This window comes from Aythya ferina (genome assembly GCF_964211825.1).
Source record: "Aythya ferina genome assembly, chromosome: 1".
NCBI classification, from domain to species: Eukaryota; Metazoa; Chordata; class Aves; order Anseriformes; family Anatidae; genus Aythya; species Aythya ferina.
Genome location: NC_140296.1, coordinates 121,407,113 through 121,427,621, shown reverse-complemented (window position 1 = coordinate 121,427,621; position 20,509 = coordinate 121,407,113). Strand labels below are relative to the sequence as shown.

Below are 20,509 nucleotides of genomic sequence, written 5' to 3'. Positions count from 1 at the left end.
ATATACCATCTGCTGACTAATAACACGCAAGGGCTTGGTTTCCACTAATAACAAACTAGTCTGGCTTTAGACTATTTAGAGACACTGAGCTTTGCTTTCCAGACAGGACCATGCAAGCCAGAACTGAACATTTCTCTTGTCACCTCTGCTCTTGCCACCCAGGCTCTACAGCACCCACTTTGTAACAGCGTAAAGGACTTTTTTCCTCCGTGCCTTTGAATCTCTGTTCCACTACTAAACCAAACTGTACTTTTTTTTATTCTCTCCCAGTTTGAAAGGCCTTATCCAAGCCAATGGGCAGGTCTTACACCGTTATGGGGCTTAGCCCAGCTGCAGAAAGCCTGCTCCTGCAGAGGATTGCCCTTCTCTTGAGTGGGTGATCCTCAGCAGACTTTCATTGAAAAATCCTGCACCTGTGCCAAGGAATGAGATACACCTGAGAAAAGTTTCTTGATATTGAGGCTGCTTAGTCTGTAATGTCCTGCTGCTATATAGCAATGCCCTCCTTCCCTCTGGAAGGGGCCCCATTTCATGCCAAATCATAGGCTGTATCCAGGAGTTTTCTGGGATGCTGCTGGCTGGTCTGAGCCAAAACCATACCAAGGGCTGTGATGGCAATGTGGACAGTGGAGTTCAGTTATTGGAAACTCCCCCTGTGCTTAAGTCACTAGCCAGAAAGAAGAGGCTACATCTGCTTTTCAGCACTCAGAAGCTTGAGGCCAAATACCGGTTCATGCATCAGTCCTGGCATAGGGACCTTATGCCATGCTGCCAACTTCTCCTCGGGATGTCAATTTCAAAACCTGACCCATGCAAAAATGGGTAAGTGGTTCCCAGGAGCTATTTCTTGCCTCCTTGATCATCCCCCTGTTCCAATGATCTTAGCAGCTTTCTTGGGAGAGCAGTCAGTTGAGGCGATGCAAATTAGGCAGAAGGGCTGGAAAACAAGCGTCAAACCAAAGGGAAACCAATCACATCTGATTTTATTTTCCCAGAAAGGCCTCTCTTGCAGCTGCAGGGAACATTGGGATCGTCCACTTGGAGACAGCATCGTGCTGGCAGCAAGCAGGCTGCAGCGTGCCAGGAACAGGGTCCAGCCTCAACTTTAGCCCCTGGGTAGCTCTGAGGCATCATGGTCAGTGTTTTTGCTCAAGTTTTCCTTTTCCCCTTTGGTTTTCCTCTCCTCTGTGCCCCTGCTGCAGACCTGCAATCACTCACGTTCCCACGCTGTGCTGCCTGGCTTCCCGTGGGGATGGGAATTAGCAGCTCTAAGCACTGGAAGGAAGAGAAGTGTCTGGGCCATAGCAGGGGAGCAAGAGAGGCACTAATTCCAGGGCTGAGTGTTCCCGAGCCCCCTGCTCCTGCAGCAAATCCTCTCCGGTAGCCTCTGCTGTGAGCAGCCAGGGAAGCCAGCAGGCTCCTGCTGTCTCCAGGTGGAGCTTTTACTCCAGCTGCTGCCAGCGTGGCTCCGTCAGGAGCGCTGGCTGAGTGCTACGAAGGACACCGCGAAGTACAATGTGAAATTACCTCTGTGCTTGAGCACACATGAGCCCTGAACAAACCCAAGCCTAATGCACAATCCTCATCTCTCAAATCCTAATTAAACATCCATCGGTAATTCTACTGTTAACCCTCTCCAGTCAGGGCTGGCGCAGGGTTTTTTGAATTGGGCCCTTGGGCTCTTCAGACGCCTGCTCTGGGGTCCCTTACCTACAGGATTTAGTTCAAGTGACTCCGTTTATGGCTGGGAAGGCAACAAAAAGAGTAACCCTCTGCTACTTCCCAAATCTGCCCTTCTAATAATATTTGATAGCACTGAAAATATTACTCTCTGCTTTGGGGTGGTGGGAAGGGACATTATAAGATTTGCAGGTAGTCCTTTTCCCCTCACCTTTTGCATATTGCCCTTAAAAAAACATTTTCCGTGGCTGCCTACTCTTGGGGCAAGTTGGTGCTGGCATGGGCACTAATAGGGAACAGGGAGCCAGCGCCCACTGGTTTGCAGGTGGTGAAGCCCTTGGGGTATCAGCTGCCTCCTGTTTCCTCTGGGTGAGGACAGGAGCAAGGATGCTCAGTGATGAGAAGCAGGTAGGGTATTTTTCTTGCAATAGCCTTCTGTCAGAAATGAGCTTTCATGTATTTCCTTGAAATTAGGATGTCATCTGTGATGTTTTTATTTTGTTCGACGGAGAAAAATGGGGAAAGGTGCAAAAGAAACAGAGCCGGGGGGGGGGGGGGGAGGGGGAGAGGGGAATTTAAATAGAACACATTATTATTTTCTTTCATGGAAATGACTCCGTCATTGAGAAATAAACCTTTCTTAACAAAAATAAGGGATCAAAATGAAATATAATTATAACCAGTGCTCTAGTGGGCCTAAAACATTTTGTCTGAATCATCCTCTTTCTGGTGGACCTTCTTTTTTCATTCCTCCTCTTCTTTCTGTGGCACTTGGCTTTGGAACTGTTTGTTTTAGGAAGCCATTCCCCTGCTGTAGAGAACAGATTATGTTTAAAAATGTGTTTGTTAGGGCATTTGCACCAACTAGAGACAGCATATAAACTAACCAGGATGGTATATTAAAGCCTGGGCTGTGTAAGCTCTTTGAAAGCACAGGGAAGGGAAGATTGCAGTCACATTGGTTAAGTAGCAAAGAAACAGCTGGATATTTTGTGACCTACAGAAAGGACCTAGGAAAACCAAGTCCCTGACAGGCAGATTCAGTAGTCTTAATGATCTGTTACCCCAGGTTATGGGTCTAGCCAGGATCCAGCTTTCCAACCCCCTCTAGATGTTCAGTAGGTTGAGAGTCTCTCATCTCCTAGCATCTGCACTGCTTCCTTGCATGCAGGGATGGGGCTGCAGGGTGTGTAATTTCATGTGACTTGCTCTAATATTAATATCTCCATGTGCAGCAGTCATTGCAGTGAGAATAAACTGTTATTTTTTATTTTAAATGGTTAATATTCATCAAATGTTTAAGAAAATACTTAACCCATAATGATGACAAACACAGCGCCTAATAAAGATGGAAGTGAAGATCCTCTTTGTGAATATGTAATCAGAAGAGTAAAGAAAATTACATTAAAAAGACTTCATTATGCCATTAAATGTGTGAAATGACTTTTTCTTCTCCATTTTAATTTTAGCATATTTCTTTTTTTTTTTCTTTTTAAATATCTCTGACACTTTCATGAGACGGGTACATAAAGAGACATCGACTGCTGTAACAAGAAGAACTCTGACTGGCAGCATCCATCATTCTTGCCCAAATTTTCATTTCATTTGTCATTAAGAGAAATCAACACTATTTCTACCAATGATCATAATTTTTTTTCCTTTATTTTCCTTAGGGGGAGAGAGATCCTTATTACTACTCTGAATGCAACACGTTGTCTCAAAACCATCTATAGAGCTGCAGGCCCAGAGATGTTCCCCTACCACAGAGGCTTACTGGTGTGTAAGTACCTGTGCTCCTATTTTTGTCTGACACCCTAGGGCTTGTAACTGGCACCTCTGGAGCTAATAGGGTGAATCTCTGTAGTTTGAATTGAAATAGAAACGTCTTTTGAGAGACTCATTTGGGGCTGTGTACTGATAGCTCCAGGCAAAATGGGTCAGATGGGTAGATGATGTGTTCCACCACCCAGGAAGCTGCCCAAAACTTTGCAGTCCCAGACCAGTCTCAAATGATATAGCAGCTCCTATCTTACAGATACTGTAAGCTGAATTGCATTGTGATAGTAAATCCCTACATCTTGAAGGAGGGAACATGGTTACTTACATTGGAACTGTGGCAGACTTCTATGGGAGAAGGCAAAAAAGATGTCAGTGAACACAAGCCTGGTCACAAAAAGGGTTCAAGAGAAAAGAACAAAGCTAGTTGCACCCAAAGGCCTGGGCTCCTCTCCATTCTGCGTTCACCAGCCTTGCTGATCAGCTATGGAGAAGAGGCTGTGCTGCTCTGTTTAAAAGGACAGCAGAGCATGTGTGCTATCAGGGAAGCTCAGGAAGCAATGGGTTCCCTTTGAGAAACACAGAAAAGAAGAAAGAATGAATTTATTTTAGTTGCATGTTAACTGCAGTGTTAACTTAAACAATTAATGTTAGCTTTTGGCAAGAAACTCTAACAGCTCTGTATTTAACATGCACCTTTACAGTAAGAGGGCTTCAAAACAAAACATGTTCTCTTCTATTTAGGCTCTTACACTGCACTCATCTCCATGGTAGCCAACAAACATACACCCCTTCTGCATCTCCCAAAGCTTGTCCTGTATGTAGGTTTGTAGGGAGCATGTATGTCTGCTCTTACCAGGCATTTCTCTGAGAAGTATTAAAATTCACTCAGGACTTCCTCCCCTTTGTCAAAGAAAGCTCTTTTGTAAGCTAGGCGTTTGATCTGATGGCTCCCAATTTGTGAAAGTTTTGAAGATAACTGCAGTATATTCTCAGAAACCTGGCTTCAGTTGTGTGGAGATTTTGTCTTTTCACAGTGTTGACTTGCTCACTCTCCTTACAAAACCCAGGAGAGCTTTGGGCAGTCAGGTGCAGGCATTCGTTGGATAAACAGCTTCTGAAGAAGTCTCAAAGAGCTGTGAGGGGGAGGAAGGTCTGCAAACCAGATCTGTAATGAAGAGACTTCCCAATGCAAATGTGTTCATAGAGGCTGCTGCCTTCTCTCAGCCTACTCCTTTCCATCTAAAACAGCTGACAAATGGTTATGTTGTGTTTGCAATTACAGCTCTCTGAAAGTGATAAATTACTCTGATTGTTCTTAAATACAGGACTTCTACATGTATAATTAATACATAGACTTGAGCATGGGATAGCTGGTGGGACACATCCAGGTTCCATTTACACCATAACAGATCTAGAGCAGCTCTAGCTGTCTCTGTTCATGTAACGCTGCTACTAGATTACTCTTGCACACTTGGAATACCTTGCAGGAGTGTCCCCTGTCAGAGTAACAGAGAGCATAGTATGGCTCATATGTTTTAGTCCCCACAGATAAAAATTTCAGTTCTACTTTCTCTGACTCTCAGTAAACTGCCAACAGTCTTCTGTAGCAGTAAGACAGGATTGGTCTCTTAGGTACTGCACTGCTACACCAAAGAGCAAAATATGGGCATGGAGCATAAACCGAATAACATGCTGTTTGTGCAAAAGGACAAGATGAACAGAACCTGTTGTCTGCTGGCATAGAAGAAAAGCCAGTTCTGCGCTTCTTCTCCAGGGGACAGGCACGGAGTGTAGAGCTCAAACTCTGTGATGTAAGGTTGACACTAGTGGCAAAAAATACTCCAAGCACAGAGCCAGAATAAGAATAGGGAAAGGAAATTGTAGACTAATATAGTCTCCTGACACGGTTACCCATTAATGCCAGCTTTAAAGGTTAATGCAATTTAACTCGCTCTCGGCTATTACTCAGAAATAACATACCAAACCTTCCTCTATAAGCAGATAACAGATAAGGATGCTTTATGATAAACACCCCCAATAAAACTGTAGAAGTTTACAATGTTATGCTTGCAGAAGTGGCAGATTCGCCTTTATTTGTGCATGCGTGTGTATGGAGGAAAGCAGAGAGGAGAGGAGGGAGCTGGAAGAAGAATTTTTGGCTCTTAGACTATCAGATAGCTTGATAAATCTGTCTTGTATGTGTTGCTTCTTGCCAATACAATGGAAATGAATTGACATATCGCATGTCTGCTGCGAGCTGAGTTTCCTTTTGCACTGGCAGAAACAAAGGTGCTGCTATACAAACCACTGATGAAAAAATTTGTTGGGTTTTATTTATTTATTTATCTATCTTTTGACAGAGCAAAACCCATCAGCTTTATGGTATATCAGCAAAACATAGAGCTTTCTCTCCCCTCGTCTTCTGTTTCAAAGTGCTCTTACAAAATATTTCGGTGTTGAGGTTTTTCTTCAAAATAATAACTAAAAAAAAGGCATAATCATGTTTCACTATGGAAAACTGTGAGGCAACTTAGTGCAGGACTTACTGCATCTCCTTGTGGAGTGCACAGAAAAATATATAAGCACACACTGCTTGGGAATTATTGTAACATTTCATTAACATTCTTAAAGTACTTTGAGATCCTCTATTATATTCTTTCACAGGTTAAAGGACAACATTTGCATGTCTATGGGACAGTGAAATATTTTTATTAATAATGCTATCTTTAAAAAATTTAGGAATCAAGAAAGGCACCATAGGTTTTGTATGTCTCAAATGCACACACACCCCAGCACACAAGCACACATACGTGCAGGGAGTGCTATTTCTTAAACTGCAAGGCAGAAAGTGCTGCACCCTGGAGACACAAGCTGTGAGCTCCAGTTCAAGGGTCCTTTCGGGACATGAGACATGGATCCACCGCCTCTGCTTTCCTTGCCCTCAGTCTTCCTCCCCCCCCCTTACAGCTGTGACACTGTCAGCCTTGCTTTTGCCAAAATGCTGTCTTTAGGAAAACCTGTCAGAGGCCGGTATGAAACTGAGAGGTCATACCACACTAGTGCACTGTGACTTTGTACAGATGTGCCTTGCCTCAGATTTCTGACTATCCATTATTCCTTTGAATTACCTTTTCTACACAGCTGATCATGTCTTTATGTTTGAAGGACATTTTTTCCTTCCCTCTTGAATCGTCTGCTGTTCCTCAGGATGCTTCCATTTTTCTGTGCAGCATCTGCCCACTTTATTTTCTTTTCCTTTTTGTTAGAATATGACATTGCCTTGAAAAGGATTAATGCAATTATGTGATGTATCTGGCAAGGGTATTTTCAGAAAGGGAAGTGTTTTAGTAGTACCATGATATGAAAAACTGAGGAGGCCTCACTTAAAATACTGTGGCCTATTTGGGTCACTTCTGATCAGAAAAAAGGAAAATGACATAAAGAGTTGTAAGAATGATTAGGGGAAGTAGCAAACCTTTTAAAAAGTATGCGTGGGAGGCTTGGTAAGACTAGCAAAAGAAAGATGAGGAATACAGTTTTTCTTCATGAATACCCTCTTTGTAAATACCAGGATGCAGAATTGTTTCAGCTGGAGAAAAAAAAAAAAAAAAAAAGCAGTGCTGAAAGATTAGATGAGTATAAATTAGCTTGGAAATTAGGAAAAGGTTTCTGAACTTCAAAGGAAAGAAGTTCTGGCCTTCCATACAGGATAGCAAGGGCAAGGTACTTAAATAATTAAAAAGCAGTGCTTGCTGAGTTCATAGAAGGAATTACACTGCATTTATATTTTAATTAATTAATTTCATGCTTCAGAGCTTCCACTGACCACTATTGGGGTAAAGAAGGAAGTGCCCTCATTTCCTAGTTCTTTATTCTCTTGGATGTGTATGTAAGGGTGGGAGGAATGAGGAGTGGGGAGAGGACAAATTGATCTTCCTTTGAAGCATTAAATTGGCCAAACAAGAAATTGGCCAAAGCTAGAGACAGGATAGCAGGTGGGTTATGCTGGTGCTCCTACTGGTACTGCCTGACTAATGTATCTTGAATTAAAAGCATTGATTGGATGTGGGATCAGGAAAGAACTTTTCCCTGGGATGAAGAGCAAGGACTGTTCAGTTTGATTGCTCATCATGTCTCCCTCCATAGATGTGTGGAGCACGATCTGCTCCCAAGAACTATTTGAGTGTATCCACTTGCGTACAATTGTATGAGTCTAAGATCTTCCTAAGACCTTTCATCCATCTCAGTGTCTTGGTTAGACATTGTATAGTCACTGTGGCATTATTTTATTTTTGTATTAAATATTGTGTAGTTAGGGTGAGGTTTTTTGACTTAAATTGAAAGGGAGTTGTAGTAGACATTATGGATGTTTCTCAGCATAACATCTATTCTGTTGTGTTTTCTTTTTGTTGTTTTTTTTTTTTTTTTTTTTTTTTCTGTAGTTATTGGAGGATGGAATTGATAACCTACATGGTCATAGAATCATAAAATCTTAGAATTGTTTGGGTTGGGAAGGGACCTTGAAGATCATCTAATTCCAAACCACCTGCCATGGTCAGGGACACCTACCACTAGACCAAGTCACCTTCTGTTCTATGTCTTTTCAGCAAGTAATTCATCTCCTCTGTATTTTTGCCACTACCTTTGAATTATTTGGATTATTTTCCTCTTCTTTTATTCTTTCTATCTTTTCACTCAGTTTTTGTTCTGCTTTAATGACCTTCCTCCTTAGATTTCTTCCTCCATTCTCTGCAGGTTAATCTTGTTTTGTTCTACTTTTTCTACTGCAAACAGATTGCTCGGAGGTTTGTGCATGAAATCTCACAAGTGTGGGACTCTTTTTATTTCCTGGATATCCACATTTCTGGCAGTTTAATCACTGCAAACCTGAATTGGATTAATATGAAATTCACAAGTTATTCTTCGCTTCATCCAAAATTCATGTCAAGTATCTAGACCAACGTCTCCAAAACTTTCAAATATTATTTTCCTCAAGTGCTGTGAAGCATCCTGTGTTATTCAGACCCCAAAGAATAGACGGGTAGAGCAAGGACCCAGTCCCCCAAGTTGTCCATATGAGTGACCTACCCAGAGTTCATCATGGTTCTCTTCTGATATTTCTTGCTTGTGGGATCAATGGTGCATCTCTAGGGTCTTATCTTTACACCAGATTAGGGCATGAACATGGTTCACTTGCATATTCTTGGAACTCAAAAAAATTGCAACCAAGACATAGCTCCTGGCATCCTGTAGAATGGAGAGACTTTCATAACTTGCCTGTCCTTTTTTTTCCTTATGTCTATGGAATGAGACTTTCTTGTATGCACACTGAGTGGAGACGTGCTACACCAACATCACACCATTCCTTTGACCTTCACATTTGTATTGGCAGTTCTGAAATGGGGAAACAAGGAGTAATCTTTGTGCCTCTGTCCTGGCTAATACAAGTATCAGAAAGAGAGGACACTGGATCTCCTGCTTGACATTCTTCTGCTAAGAAGATGATGAGTAGCAGCAGGCTGGTACCACTATTATTCATCTCACATGCCTGCCGTGGCTGTGTATCTGTGGTTTAGATATACTAGGCTTCTGATGATGCCCATGGACTCTGAATTTCCAAGCTAGCCTTTTATCTTGGGGAATAAGTCCTTCTTTAGTACCTTTTCTAGAGAACAGCAACACAAGACATATCCAAAAGACTTACTGGCTTTCTTGGCATAGCATTGCAAAGACTTGCTTAGTAATAGAGCTGATTCTGAATTTTTCCACAGCAAAATAAATAAGTTTTAAAAATCTTATTTTTGTTTTATATTCCATAGGAAGATTTGAGTTTATACACAGCAGATGTTTTTGTTGGAACAAACAAAGTTCAATGAAGCTTCTGCTTAGGAAGTTTTCTTAGGAAAGGATAGAGCCGTGCTGCCGAATATTTAATAACTAAATGCTCATTTTATGTGAGAGAGACAAGTTCAGGTCCCTGTTCTTCTTGATCCAGACCAAGGACTTGAACCCTGTGTGACTTGCATCTCACATAATTTCCCCAGTCGCAGTGCTAGCTGTGAGTAGTTAAACTCTTATTCAGAATGACAAAGCACATCATACAGCAAGAAACCAAAGATGTCATAAAACACAGATATCTACATTAACCATAGGTCTGTCTGTGTTGTCAGGAACAGTGCTGAAGAAAGGCTGAGTGAGACACATACTATTTTGACAAGAATGAAAAGGGGGGAAAAAAACAACACTAGCTCAGGCAATGACAAGGCCTAGTAGCAAAACAGCCAAGGAAGGGACATGAAAATGCAGAATAGGTTTCTGATGGGAATACAGGCTTCGAGAAAGAATGAAGGTAAACAAATAAGAGACTCTAAAACAAAGTACAGAGTTCATTCTTTGATGGATAATGCTCTCTTTCACCATAGAAATCTGAATGAAAAAGGCAGGGAAAATACAGATTTTGGAATGAATTTGTATGAAATATGTCCAGTCTTGCCACTCCATCTCTTCTTTCTCTTCAGATGATAGTTTAGCCTTATGTGAGCCTGGCTGCTTCAGAATAGCTGTTTCCAGAATTTTTGTCTGACTTAAATCAAGCAACCAGAAGAGAAATGTGCTGCTCGATCCCATGTTACATGCAGCAGAAGCCTTGGAGCTACTCAGCTGAAACAGTTCAATTCTGCCGCTGAAGAACTGGAGGAGAATCTGATACCATCCTGCAGGGTGAAGGTTCATAAAGGGATTTTTGAGTGGGCCCAACTTCATATGTGCAAGTAAGGGAAAAGTGAGTCAATGCACGATCTCTCAGTGCTTCTGCACAGCCTGTGCCAACTCTGTGGCTACAGAGAGGTGAGTGAGCAGTGTCCTCGGGCACACTGTATTGCTGAGAGGCAGGGTATTCTCAGAGGGAGTCCGAACCTAATAAGACAGCCCAAAGCAATGTCTGGGGAAACGGCAAGCACAGGCATTGCTCTAAGTTCTGTAGCCAACTAGAGAAGGGCTGAAATCACATAATTTCTGTCCCCACTGTGAAATGTTCATGCCTTCGAATGTCACGGCGGCTGCTGAGCCTTCAGCCTGTACATCCCTCCAGCTACAGCCACCACCCCTCCAGAGACTTCTTTAAAGAGTTGACTGATTTTTTAGGGCTGTTCTGAAGCAAATTGATTTAACTCCTTTGTGCCTGCACTGAAACTCCCTTAACTCTAGGAAAAATGTCAGGTCAACAGAAATTGCTGACATTCTCCATCTTGCCAATGCCAAAAGAGCAAAAATAATGACAAGAAAATAAATGCCAAACATATAACCCCCTCTACCACCTTCCTATCCCTTCATCAGGCCTTTTTTTCCTGTGTAATATCATGAGTGAGAAGAGAAAACATGCTGAGGAGCTATGGCACAGAGAATCAAAGGAGGAGAGGTGTAACTGGCAGGTAAGGGTCAGGACAGATAGTCTTTTAGGGATCTTCTTTTAATATTTTCCAGAAACCCTTGGCTTGCTCAACCCTTGGCTTGCTCAGACTTTACTCTGTGTGACATTTCATACCTGTTTTGTGGTGACTGCATTCTCTGTTCTCTAAATCCTGCTGATGACAGGACTCCCCTTGCTGCATTTTCACTGCAAATCAAGAGCTTAATGCCCTGGTGAATGAACTTGGGAATTGTTCTCTCTATATAACTTTTCTTCCCTCGCATAGCCTCAGGTGAATTCAATTTTTATTTTTTTTTTTGAAGTCCTAGAAATTGCCTGCTTACAGACTTGTAGCTTCGAACCACCAAAGTCCCGTGTGGCTCTTCTTAATTGTCCATATAAATTGCTTTCTATTTTGGACACCATGAATATCTCAGCAGCATCTGCTTCTCCCTTCTGGGCACCACCAACTGTGCATGAAATTCCCCCCAAAGAGGCCAGGTAAGAACTCTTTCCCATTCTTGAAAAAATAAAGAAATAAAGGAATACAAAGGACAAGCTGACTTCCCAGCACTCTAAGCAGGTGAAAATGGAATAAAATATGGTATTAAGCCAAGAGAAAGAAGATTCTAAACAGGAATAACCCATCTGTTCATAGACACCTTCCAACCAGAATGAGGCCCATCGTGCTCAACAGATTTCTTCACCAGGATTTGTTTTGGTACATTGCTTAGCAGCAGCAAGTCTATACAAGCCATAGACAGGAAATAAATGTCTGTATAGGCTGAAACTATAAGAGGAATCCAAAGGATGGCTAGGGAACTTATTTCTTCTTCAATTCTTTTTAACCCCTTTCACTCTGCAATCTCAAAGTACACTTGCATTTGATGTTGGTCAGTCTACAGTCTTCTACTTGGGAGACTGGGTATCATTCACTTTATTTAACTGATGAAGACAGAGGGAGATTAAGTAATGACTTTGCAATCTCATAGCAAGTCAGAGGAAAAGCCAAGAATATGATTCATATGTCTTAACTTTCTAAATTAAGCACAAGATCACCTTTCCTAATGGAATGTCTGCCAGAGAGACTCGAATGGACGTTACTTCTGTCTTTAAAGAAGTTGAAGAACGGCCTTTTGAGAACACTTACCAACATTAGCTTAGGTCTGCAGTGGAAAAGTTCTAACTTACTGGTGGGTGAACCAGAGAATTCTGCTCTGAGAAAGAGTGAAGACAACAATGTGGATTAGCAAATGCACAGTGAGAAGCATGTCTTGCTTTCTTCTTCAACATCTCTTTGAGAAAGTGCCTCTCCCACATCCTTTCCTAGATTGATGGGTATACCTGAACATGTCCTCCAATATTATGTGTCTCCCAGTCCTCTCCATCTGTCTACCAGCCTGACCTTTTTGGGGAGGTATGGCAAAATCATTGCCCAACTGGTATGGCTGCAGTCATGAAAAAGAAGTGTGAAAAACTGCCACGCACAGTGCCAATCTTATTATTATCAGTCAAAGCTGCATTTTCCACTCGGCATATAATTGTGCTTTGGATTAGATGGGTATAAATTGAAGATTGGCTACAGCATAAATGTTCATTAGATTGAAACTAAAACAAAGCTAAATTATCAGAGAGTCTGGGAGGGAACGTGTTTTCCTGTGCACTGTGTTGGCAGTGCCATCTGAGTGCCTCTGTATTATGCTGTTTTCATGTCTCAGTTTGGAAAGAAAGAGAAAAAAAGGAAAAAAAAAAAAAAAAAAAGAAAAAGTGACATACAGGAGAGAGGTGCTCAAAAGAAGGTGTTGGTTTTCTTTTCACTAGTACATATTGTTCTCTCCTTGCACTCTGTTGCTATCTATTCAAGCTCTGACTTACAAAGAAATTGCTGAGGCTGAATTTGGGTGAGGTAGACCACAAGTACCAGGAGAAGGGAAATGAGGGGACTTGCTGAGAATAATGAAGGAATGTTGTGTGGGAGGTTTTGTTTGTTGGTTAGGAGCCCTTCACTGACACTTTTTTTCCAGTATAGCTCCATATTAGCCTAGGAGGTCCTCTTAAATTCCCTTGTTACTTCTAATTATGACGTGGACAGCTTTCTTCTGACTGCATCTGACCCAGTAGTCTTCTCAAAATTGCCTGCCATACTTTCATGCTCAATATGCAGCACACATAAGACTGCTCTCTACTTTGATGCTGTTCTGGTTTTTCACATGGCACAAAGTGCGATGCTTTGGATCCCCCTTTTTTTTTTTTGTGCTACATTTAGTGTTCAGTGTGCTTTTTCCTGTTCTGTCCACCTTCTTCATCACACTTCCCATTGTCTTTTTATACTGGTTCAAGCCAACAACTGACAGTAGGCCATATCTGGGAAAAATAAAAAATAAAAAGAGAAAAAAAGAAAGCATGTTTCTTTCCTCTGTCTCCCTTATAGCTTAAAAGTCCATATCCTGAGTACTGCATGATGGTCTAAGGCTCTTTTGGAGGCTGTGTTTGGAAAACATCTTGTGTTACAGCTGTTGTGCTCAGCTAGGCATTCAACTAAACATTTTCTGGGGTTGGAAAGGGACTATACTTTCTTTTCTTTCTTTCGTTGGATACTGTGAGTCAGTAGAGCTTTTATGAAGGGTTGGACATGGTGAGTCATTTCTACTTCTATGTCTGTAAGTATTATTTTATAGCATCTAGTTACTTTTGTTATAGGTATTATGAGATAATAAATAAATAAAATATTATGAGTTAGTGACTGCAATGCTGATTCTGTTAACAGGCTTATTCTCCCTCTGTTACCTATATTTGTTTAAAGTGGCTTCATTTAACATTTATGTAGGCTTTGGTGCAGAGAAAATGTGTTACAACAGGAGTTTGTCCTAAGGGATCCTTACAGTACTAACAGCTACCTCATCTACTGAGGCAGATATTGCTAAATAATGATATGAAAAGACATCATCTAGGTCACTTAAAATCATTTTTTACACACTTGTTTTGCAATGAAACCCAGTGAAAGCTAATCTGAGCTTATCCTTCTAGCTTTCTGTTGACTGTGAAGAGGTACAAGCATTACCCAGGCACTAGGTGGAAGATAGATGCCATTGCACTGCTCTGTTACAGCTCTCGCAGAATAGATTGCATTACTTCAGATGTGGTACAAAAGGCAAATTCACTCTCCTTGTTCATCTGACTTCTCTTCCCCACTCCATCAGTGGATTCTAACCTGAATCTGAGCTAAATTGTCTTCCCCTAAGGTCAGAGAAACATTCAATTCCAGAGTCTGCAGGGGGAAAAAAAAAAAAAAAAAAAAAAGATAAAGAAAAATGGAAAATCAGGAATTCTTCTTTTCTAGTTAGGCCTATGTTTATTTCTTACTATGTAGCTTTGGGCTTCATATCATCATGTCTTTGTACTGTGCTTTTCCCATCTGATAAATAGGGTTGATTTTAATAATAGCCTCCTACTTCCTGCATAATGCTTAAAGCCTGCATATCCCCATATGAAAATTAAAATTCTTACTACTACAAAATATTTATTTTCACTTCCTTATTTATTTCTACTTACTACTACAAAATATTTATTTTCTGCTATTTTATTTTTCTTCAGGGTTGATGGAACCCTGCAGGAGTCTGCTATAAGTACCTTCTCTTGGGATCGATAGAAAATTCCCAAAGAGAAAATCATGTGTATTCATCTCAAGTTTGGGTTCCAACATGCTGCTGTGCTTTAGGGGTATTAATGAGGCAGGAAAGGTCACCTGTTCCTGAAAGAGTGAAATTCAGTCTCTATGTTCAGTGTTTTCTGGGATCATGCTCCATATTCCATACTAGCGAGTAAAAAGTACTTAGGGGTATCAAGAGAATCCAGAAAAAGCACAGTCTATAGGATAGCAACAAAAATAATTGTGCATGCATAAAAGTCAGAGTCAGAAATAGTCTAGAAAAAAAAAAAAAAAGATCAATGTGATAGTTGTAAAACTGGGTTGGTTTAACCTAGACAGAGAGAGAAAGAACTGAGAGAAAAGCTACAGTCTTCAATAGCATAAAAATCTATGGGAAAGAAGGAGGGATGAAACTACTCCCCATGGCTGTGATAGATAGAACAAGGAAGTAATGGGTTTAAATTAAAGTAAGAAAGGTTCAGGTAAGACAAAGATTGATTGAGGATGTCATGCAGTCTCCATCATTAGAGGTCTTTAAGAACACATTAGATAAATAAGTTTCAGGAATTACATAGGTTTATTTGATTCTGATCTGAAGTCAAGGAAGATGGACTAGATGACCTATAATGGTCCCTTGTAGCTCTTTGAATAAGACAAAAGAATGTGATACCTTACAAGTAGTAGGAATGTTGTAGCTCCAAAGATCTAAGGATATCAGCAAAGCGAAGTTTTATCAGAATAACTGAAACAGATCTTTTATTAGACTAATTTTTTATCCAAAACAAACAACTTAGCTTGAAATGTTCTGCTTCTAAACTGGGGGGGAAAAAAAAAATCATGTTTCTGATTTTTTTCCTGTTTTTTATCATGTCTTTCAAACAAAAGATGGTACCTTTCCCTAACAATTTCGCCTTGCTAAGTTCAAACATTGCAAAGACCTAAGGATATCTCAGAAAAGCTTAACATTTCTGCTGTGTCTTTGTTCTTCAGAATGGATTGTAGGAATATTTTTTCTGCTATTTTGAACAAGAACTGCTGATCAAAATGGTCTTTTCAGAATATTCAGTTTTCATTTCAGGTTTGATTATTTGCAGTTGTTCCAATGAAGCATGTGATATTTCATCTACTTCCAGTTTGCACAAACATACAGGTATGTCTCTCATGATGCGAAAGCCTTTGAAAGGCATTGAAATTCACTTGCTCTTTTAAGTATTCAGGGCAACAACAAAACAAAACAAAACACACACACACACAAAAAAAAAAAAAAAAAAAAGAAACACACAGGGAAAAACCACTGCACTGATCACACCAGCATTCCTGGAAAGCATTTTTGAAAAGTGCCTGTGTTGAAAGACAGAGTTTGTAAGAAAAAAGTCAGGCATCTATCAGTGACTATCTTTTTCTGCAGCATTATCCAAGCTTTAAGGATCTGCTTAACTGTGTCATTCCTGTTCTGGGGATATCACTTTTCTCTATGCTGAAAGAAGACCATTTCCTCACTTGTCATTTTTATTCGAGGCCATTCTGTCAGGATATATTCCCTTTCTGCCATGCAAAGATCCATCTCTCTCAGAGTTTCTCAGTGCTCTGCATTGCTGTGAACACCTATTCCTACCTACAGAATATATTTCTTTTAGCTCCCCAGAAAGACATTTCATAATACAGGAGTAGAAAGAGAGAATGAGCTGTCACTGGAAGGAGTCAGAGTTGGTATATTGTTTTCTACCAATTCCCCAAATCCGAAGCTTGGAAGGTCTGCGGATTAGACTAAGTTGTATCTACCATAGTTCCATGTCTCAAAAACAATCAGATTGTGTTCTTACAAAATCACCTGATGCACTTGCCAAACAGATGACAGAACCTGGTACTGGATTGACATAATTCCATAAAAGCTAGAATCAGTAAAAGAAGAACAGAACAAAGGGGTGATTCACACTGCTCAGAAATGCAAACTTCTTCAAGCAAAAGTATATCTCATTTCACTCACAATCAGAATTTCTTTAAATTTTAAAAAAGAAACAGGACATGTTACTAAATACTAAAGGTAGCTTTGGGCCTGAGCAAGCCCTATGAGTTACATGAAGGATCTATTTGTGAAGTTGCAGTTGTCTGTGGACTTCCCTAGGAAATCATAAGACATTGACATAACAGGTTGCCAACTTACCAACTGAGTCATGATAAATAACTGTTTTCACTCTTCATGTACAGCAAATGCCAGATAAAACACAGGTCTTTAAACCTCTGTCAAAGTGGACTGAGCTAATGTGTTTTCCTTGCATCACTGAGCTACCAGTCAAACAGAGGTTCCATGGAAACCCAGATGTGCATCTGAGCACTTCTACAAGCATCAGTCCAAGCATCTTTTACCTGCTGATCTTTTGCTTCTGTTCTTATTGCATGACTTAGGCACTTTCCAGGAGCGCAAACACTGGCACTACTAAGTAACTATTCAGGCATGATAAATTCCTTTAGACAGAAGAGTGCTTTCAATAGTCTTCCAGCTGATTTGAGGTCTTTAGGCTTCTTTAGCATAAATATGTTTTTCATTTTGCTTTTTTCCCTCCTTTTTTTTTTTTTTTTGATACATACAAGCTTTAACTTCACATTTATGCTAAATAATAGCACTGTTAAAGAAAGAAACCTGGTACTAAGAATGCAAAGATTTGGGGTAATTTGTGGAAGAATCACCCTCAGAAATCATGATATCAATACTTGCTACTATATCTATGCACCAAGAAAACTCCCATCAATTGACCAGGGAAATATTCCCTTAATGATATAATTTCACTATGGCAGAGAATAACATCTGCAACCTGATGTTTTCTGTGATGTTTTCAATATCTTCATCTTAGACCATGAGGATAAAGACCATGGATTTTGAATTGAGTTCTGTGGGGAGCCAGTGGAGACAATAGAGGATAAGTGTTATGTGTTCAGTTGTTCATATTGCTTCAGGGGGCTGTAACAACTGGAATCTCCAAAGGGTCATTGCAGTCCTTAATCCAAACAGAAGGTGAAAAAAAGCTTGGCCTCCCAAGGCCAGGACATCATGTGTGCCAGAATGGAATGGAGGCTTCTAGCCAAATGGGGATGGCAGAGAGCTCTGCTTCAGCATACTCTGTCCATGACAGGTTTCAGAGCCTTTCCTAGAGCACTGCCTGAACAGACTGTTTGTGGCTGTTCAAAATATGTAACTGCTACTGCAGAGTGATCATAAACTATTCAAAGTGCTTTTTTTTGCCTGCCAGTGTAATCTCCATCTTCCTCAGGTTCAGCTCACACAATCCGTGCCTCATGCACAGAGCCCATCAGGCCAAAAAAAAATGAGCCACCCTGATCTCATGGTATCATCATGAGCGGTGAAATTAAAGCAGGCCTTGGGCTAAAACTGTGGCACCTGAGTCCATATTCTCCCACAAAACGTTAGACTATACACAGATTTTAGACAGGAGTGAATTGGGAACTGTTCTGATGGGTCTATGTGAGTGGAGCCATGAGGTCTGCAAACCTATTGATACTGCTTAAGAGTTTTGGTATCGATCTATAGGCTGCTTACTGATGCTTTGTCAAGGCTATACATTACTTATGATGGGAAAAGTTTCTCCCAAGTTTGAATACTCTTTTCTGTTTTCTGATTTTTAGACTGCACACTGTCTATTTTAATGCTCCATCTCTCTTTAGCTGTATGCTTTTTCTCCTACAATTTCTGCTATAGGACCTTGAATTAATGTGATTGTATGTTTTGGATTTCTTTGTGGCTTTTGTAAGAGAAAAGTAATGGATTCAGATTCAGGAGTAAGACCGACACACTGTTATACTTCCCAAGCTGCAACTAGCAGCTCTGGCAGAACTGAAATATTTAACTCCACCTCCTTTGAGGTGGAGCAGTCCACAAATTTCAGATCCAGATCGGAACTGTCAGTATGATTTTAGCACGGCGACTTAAATATCACCCTTCAGTCTCTCTGCCATGAAGAGACTTCCTAGGAAATGTGTGGACATAGATGGAAAATATTTGAAGGGTTAAAACTGAATATAAAAGAAGTCAACTGAGGAAAAAGGAAATTGTTTTCTGGTTTGTTAGCCAAGCCAGAAGTAAAGGGAATAAAGGTCTGGCTTGGATCAAAAGAGAAATTTTGGTATGGATCATACAATATGCTGTTTATTTCACTGTTGCTTAGAAAATCAAATTTAGGTGGCCAATGTCTCTTTTGAATGTCAATGTCATGTTTCGTTATAAGTTATTTAATTCTGTTTTAAAATATATACATATATTTTCTTGCTTGCTCTACAAAGTTGATCAATTCTTAAAAGAGTATGAAAAGGTTAAGGTTTGTTCAGGAAATGTCAAAGTGAAACATTTCAGTGTATTAAAAACTTTTTAATGAAAATATCTCATTAGAACTCCTCCATTACCTAGCTTTTCTGTTTATTTATTACAAAGATTTCCCATAGGGACAGGGTAGAATACTAAAGAAAGGTGGGGTAGATAAAACTGCTTGCTAAATCAAGATGATCCCCACAGTCTCTATTTTTGAAAACCCATTTTACCATTCCTCACCGTGTTCTTCTCCTCTTTTAGGGTGGGCTATCAATTTGTCATTTGGGTCATCACTTTTAAAGCTCTAAATCCTAGTTACATTTCTGCCATGTACAACAAAATTTAGTCCAGCCTAGGACTTCATCTGTGTAGATCTTTTGCAGCTCTGGGCAACCAGGTGAAATCTGACTGCAGGTTGTAATTTCTCCAAAACTCAGTTGGCAGTACTTGTGAGTTTTGCTTTAGCCCAAAGTCTTTTTATTTTATTTTTTTTTCTATCTTTCAGAAAGAATGTAATAATAATGGTAGAGGTAAAAGATTATGAAGCTTTGCCACAAGCTCTTTGAGCAACTTTACAGAAAGCATTGGAAGTTTTGTTACATTGGTTCCCCATCTGTAAAATGGAGATAAATGACACTGAACCACACCACTAGAGGGTATTTTGAGGCTAAATTATTTAATGTTTCCAAGGCTCTCAAAGCCTATAGTGATGAGCTCAGTAGAAAAGCCTACACATTACATAAACCCATTACACAGGCCTATGCAATTAAAAGTGATAATAAACTTTCTGTATTCATGTGCATGAGCCAGTTTTTAAATATTAATAACATGTTTTTGTTGTTTTTGTTGTTTTTCCAAATGCCAGATGTGCTGCCTCTGTCTCTAAAATGAAGAAGGGCAGTGGGAGTTCATCTGAAAAAGCAAAGCCACTCAAATATTTACATGTTACATCAGTACAGTTGGAACTTCAGCTCACCATAAGTGAGCCAGCCAAACACCACTATCAACTTTGTAGAGACAAAGCAGTCTTTGGTAACCCCTATTGGGTTTTGAGGGTCCCAGACAGTGTTGTTCACATGTGAGTTTTTTTGTTACCAAACTGAAAAAACAACGTCCAAGGATGAGCTTCCTGAAGACAAATGCCTCATCTCAGTATAATGCTAATTCTCTCCAAGGCTCTTCTCTCTCCCAGGGATTTTATTTTCTCTTTCAGAACACAAAGCTGCAGCCAGGAATTTGGCTGCCAAAAGCTTCCCTTTTTCCCCTGGATGCTCTTGCATACTTCACAATTGAAAGCCGTAGCCAGAACTCAGATGGCTCAATCCAAGGTTACCCTCTCCACAGAGCTCTGTTGTGTCCTCTTCCTGCATCCATGGCTATTCCATTGATTCACTGCAGCCAAGCTCATTTTCGTTCATGGACTTACACGAGTGTATTGTCATGCAAATTGGGGATGGAGGATGCTGGTGGACACTCAGGAGGAGGATGGCATGGGGACAGGAGAGGTACAGTATGCACGTTGCGTTAATCACTTGACTGCAGACTGGGGAACTCAATCATCAGCCAGAAAAGAAGCAACACATTTCATGTTTAGCCACCTCATATGGACACAGAACAATGAGCTTGCTTCACTGGCCATGTCCTTTCTGTGTGTCAGCCATGAAAGGAGATG

At 40.4% G+C, this 20,509-nt stretch overlaps 1 protein-coding gene across 1 annotated transcript in view; it reads left to right on the top strand.

The window, feature by feature from the left end:
• Positions 1 to 466: 466 nt before the first annotated feature.
• The window catches only part of LOC311437841 (uncharacterized protein), a 43,892-nt gene continuing 23,849 nt past the window's right edge, over positions 467 to 20,509 (top strand). Inside the window, exons 1-2 of the mRNA XM_084521604.1 lie at positions 467 to 822; positions 3,354 to 3,460. Coding sequence (XP_084377730.1) covers positions 569 to 822; positions 3,354 to 3,460 — 361 coding nt within the window. The 5' untranslated portion in view covers positions 467 to 568. The remainder of the gene's footprint in view (positions 823 to 3,353; positions 3,461 to 20,509) is intronic.